Genomic DNA, 4075 nt, shown 5'->3' with positions numbered 1-4075 from the left:
TTATATAACCATTGTTAGACTTTAGCTATATGCTAACTAAAAATAATTGCCATGGAAGGACTTGGAGATGGCCTGGCCTGGGAACGCCTTGGAGTTCCCCCGGAGGAGCTGGAAGAAGTGGCTGGGGAAAGGGAGGTCTGGGCCTCCCTTCTGAAGCTGCTGCCCCCGCGACCCGACCCCGGATAGGCGGAAGAAAATGGATGGATGGATGGGTCTGGACCACTCGTGAATTTTGTTTGTATTTGAAAAAAATCTTAGAATACGAGAAAATCACTCGTACGCACAACTTGAGAACAAATCTGTTCGTACGAACGGTTCTTGCATGAGGCCCCTTGTACCTGTAGTCTGTGATGATCCTGTGAGCGTGTGCCAGCTCCTCGTTGGTCAGGAGAACGTTCCTGGGATCCGTGACGGTGAAGAAGTGCTTGGCTCGACCCACGAATGTGCTCTGGTCCCACCGAGGCTCCTTGATGTTGATGGACGTTGAGATCTCTGCTGCCATGTTTACCTGAGGGGGGGGGGGAAGGGTTCAACTGACACAAGTGTTCAGTCTGAATTCTTTGAGGGAAACACAATACGTGGGCGGGGGGGACAGGACAATGCTTCTTTCTCTTCTGCCACGCTGCTAATTCAGCATAATGTTGCTATGGCGATGGCCTGACATGGTACAGTGGTTGTGGAGCGCTAAATGAAAGCCGTGCTCCGACCGGGGGTGCACACAGAACCTCAAACTGGGCCTGAAAAGTGCTGAAAGCCTCTGCGTGTGTGTGTCCACACTGAATACATAAATGTTGTTTCAGTCAGAGCTGTGGACGTACTGCAGCACGCTTCACTCCTCTCTGTGTGCGACGCTCATCCAAACTGAGCCAGCTTTAACTTCCTGTTTGTTCACAGTGAAGGTGAGGAGCAGCAGCAAGTCCACGCACGACATTTTACCTCCAAGGTTCTCAAAGATGGCTGCAGGACTGAAACTGTCTGCTCTGTTTGCTGAGTAATAACCAGAGACGTGCTGCCTCTTCTTATTAAATTAAACTCCACTGGCCTCTGGACAGACGGGCAACCTGATAACTCAAAGGCCGAGCGTTTCTTGTCGAGGGCGACTCTCAGCTACTACCTCGTCAAATTTAGCTCCTGTAAAACTGACTGAGTCGTGGTACTTTTTAAAAATTTCATTTTAATTCGGGCTGACTCCAGAAGTTAACGAGTAGGAGACCAACATCAAATCATGGGAGTTTCATTCCAATCTGTCCAGTACTTCATGAGATATTTTGCTAACACACAAACAGGGTTGACACCGATAGTTCATGCCAACGTTTTTAAGCAAATATGTTGCACAAGTAGAGACGGGGGCGTGTTGAGGATGACTCTGAGCTACGACAACGCCAAATTTGAGTTCAATTTGAAAGAAACAGACTGAATTATAGACATTTTTGTGTTAGATAACATTAATTAGCTGTGGCGGCAATCTTCTATCAAAGTGACTCCAAAAGTTAATCAGATGTAGGCGTACAATCAGGAATTATTTCCTGATAATTACATTAAAATATGTCCATTAGTTCATGAGATATTTTGCTAACAGCAATAAAGAGCACACTTCTCAATAGTCCTTGGCTAGATTTTCCCCAGAGATCTCTGTTAGCAGTCAGAACACGTGTTGAGAACCAGTTTCAGCTACTACCACCCCAAAGTTTAACATATTCGTATATTTGACTTAATTAGATAAATGTTTGTGTTTTCTACCACCAGTGAGCTGGAGCAGCCATCTTGAACTGGATCAGCTCCAAACGTTAATCAGTTAAATATGTGCATCCAGTGAATATTTCCAGAAGAATTTATTCAAATCAGCCCACAGGCTCAGGAGATATTTTACTAACAGACAAGCAATTATAGAGACATAGGCAAAAAAAAACAACGTGCAATTTCTCCCCTGCTTTCTGTTGTAAAACGCTTTGTGAATAGGTTATTATGCAAAAATAATGAATGAGGTATTATGGTTGAACTTTGGACGGAGTCGGCCTTTGATCTGCACCTCCTGCCCTCACTCTCAGCCAATCAGCAGCAGCCTCCGTGGCAACACATTAACCTGCAATTTACCACAACACTCATAAAAATACAGCTGCTTTCATACACTCATATCTACTGAGGCTGCTGTGTGTGTGTGTGTGTGTGTGTGTGTGTGTGTGTGTGTGTGTGTGTGTGTGTTCACAGTCTGAACATGCTGCTCTCTGATTCATCATTGTTCAGCCCGGCGTGAACCAGACAAATCTGGACACTTAATTAGACATGTTTCAACATCTGGACAAATAAAGCGTCAGTAATGAATGGGGCTGGGGGAAAAAATCTAAGTGTCAACGATTTAATTGTCTAAATAAAGCACGGCATCTATTAGACAATCCCGTTTTTTTATTTATTTATTTTTTTGTTCCAGCTGTGCGCGCGCCGCTGATTCAACTAGTATCGGCAGGATTCTCCAGGAGCCGAACCGCACCGTCTGACCCAGCAGGACGCGGTGTTTTCTCTACGTAGGTACAGAAAAATGTAACACCGGGGTTTACTTACTGCAATGAAGGCTCCGGGAGTCCGAGAGAGGTGTCCCCAGCAGCAGGCTGCAGCCAGCTAATTTCCCCCGCAACCGGGCAGCGTCAGCTCGCGCTCACAAAGTGCTCAAAGCTACGTCCTCCGGTGACAGGAAGCTACCCATAAAAATAAAAGCCCAGCTTTTATTTTCACTGTGAAGCGCATTAATATGCAAACACAGAAGCATTTTAAAAATTAATTTAAAATTATACGTGTGGCACTGTTTTATAGAATACATCAAACTCTCAAAAACGAGAAAAAAATATTTCAACTTGTTTTTCTTTTTAAAACATGCTTTTATTTTCAGAGGTGAATTCGGCGCTACATCCGTCAAGGCTGCTAAGAAGCAGTAAATAATTAACGATTTAAAACTTAGTGAAATGTCATACATGCATTTTTTATGTAGATAAAAAACGTAGCACAGGCAAAACTAATCTAAAAAAAGATTTTTTAACATAAACACAAAACCTTGCTTAGCTCATAAAATTATAAAACATGTATTAGAAAAACAACTTTGTAAAACCCTTATGGCGAGGTTTAATACTTATCGTATACAATAATGAAAAAAATAAATAAACAAATGTCTAAGAAATAAAAACATCCAGTTTCGTGCACATTTTGTCATTGTGCGGATTATTTCATCAGATTTGATGACTCGATATTTGTCTCCATCTTGCGGTGACTCTGGAGAACTACAGGCGATAAAGTCAAAACTGCTGTCAGAAATTACACAACAAAAGCAACTTCAGCATTTATTTTGGACAACATTAGTGGTTTCAGATCATTTAATATATTAAAAGACATTTATAACATTATTACAGGCGCAAATAATTTACATTACTTCTTCTAAGAGTCAACAAAAAAAGAAAAAAAAAAGAAAACTAAAGCAGTGTAAAAACAACATCTGTCAGTGCCATGTAATCAAAAACAGGTACAAAAGTAGTGACAAAACATACTCACATCTGACTTTTATAACCTTATCACATTACTTTCATAAAATAAACTTTTTCTTAATAAAGAAAAAAATCACAATACAGGTTTTACTACTTTGGATTTGAGGCCATGCCATTTAAAAGATGCACTTAATAAAATTTATTTTAAAAAAAACACTCTGTTCATCATAAACATTTTAAACAAACACCACTGAAAAACTGAAGATTAATGAATTTGTATTTCCTGACAAGCCAGCAGGTATTATAACCAGCATTGTTTAGTGCGGCAATCATTCCTAGCAGTTGAAACGTGCAGATAGCTAAAAATTAGGATGATGGTGTGTTTATAGATATTAAAGTCTGTATTTTATTATTTTGTGAATATGGCACCCAAGTTGTGTGCAACTGATTGCTTCCTCTCGTTAGGCTTTTGTGCAGCTTATTTCCATGCTCACCAGCGATGTTTTACAGGAAGTAGTCTGGTGTGCGCCGCGTCACGTGAGGCTCTCCTCTGCGTGGGGCGGGGTCAAACTGTAGGCTGAAAAAAAACAAACAGCAAGAGTTTT

At 41.2% G+C, this 4075-nt stretch overlaps 2 protein-coding genes across 3 annotated transcripts in view; both read right to left on the bottom strand.

Moving 5' to 3' along the window:
- Positions 1 to 2695, bottom strand: part of sfxn1 (sideroflexin 1) — a 7569-nt gene extending 4874 nt beyond the window's left edge. Inside the window, exons 1-2 of one of the 2 annotated variants that reach the window (XM_014008753.1) lie at positions 2560 to 2695; positions 339 to 508 (exon numbers count right to left, since the gene is read on the bottom strand). In XM_014008753.1, the coding sequence (XP_013864207.1) occupies positions 339 to 502 (164 nt within the window). In that variant the 5' untranslated portion in view covers positions 503 to 508; positions 2560 to 2695. The remainder of the gene's footprint in view (positions 1 to 338; positions 509 to 2559) is intronic. The other variant, XM_014008761.1, reaches the window with a different exon arrangement.
- A 621-nt stretch (positions 2696 to 3316) lies between these two features.
- The window catches only part of LOC106517765 (serine/threonine-protein phosphatase 2A catalytic subunit beta isoform), a 5931-nt gene continuing 5172 nt past the window's right edge, over positions 3317 to 4075 (bottom strand). Inside the window, exon 7 of the mRNA XM_014008772.1 lies at positions 3317 to 4047. Coding sequence (XP_013864226.1) covers positions 3975 to 4047 — 73 coding nt within the window. The 3' untranslated portion in view covers positions 3317 to 3974. The remainder of the gene's footprint in view (positions 4048 to 4075) is intronic.

The sequence above is a fragment of the Austrofundulus limnaeus genome, unplaced genomic scaffold (assembly GCF_001266775.1).
Source record: "Austrofundulus limnaeus strain Quisiro unplaced genomic scaffold, Austrofundulus_limnaeus-1.0 Scaffold1, whole genome shotgun sequence".
Classification (NCBI taxonomy): domain Eukaryota; kingdom Metazoa; phylum Chordata; class Actinopteri; order Cyprinodontiformes; family Rivulidae; genus Austrofundulus; species Austrofundulus limnaeus.
This window is presented reverse-complemented; position numbering and strand designations above follow the sequence as displayed.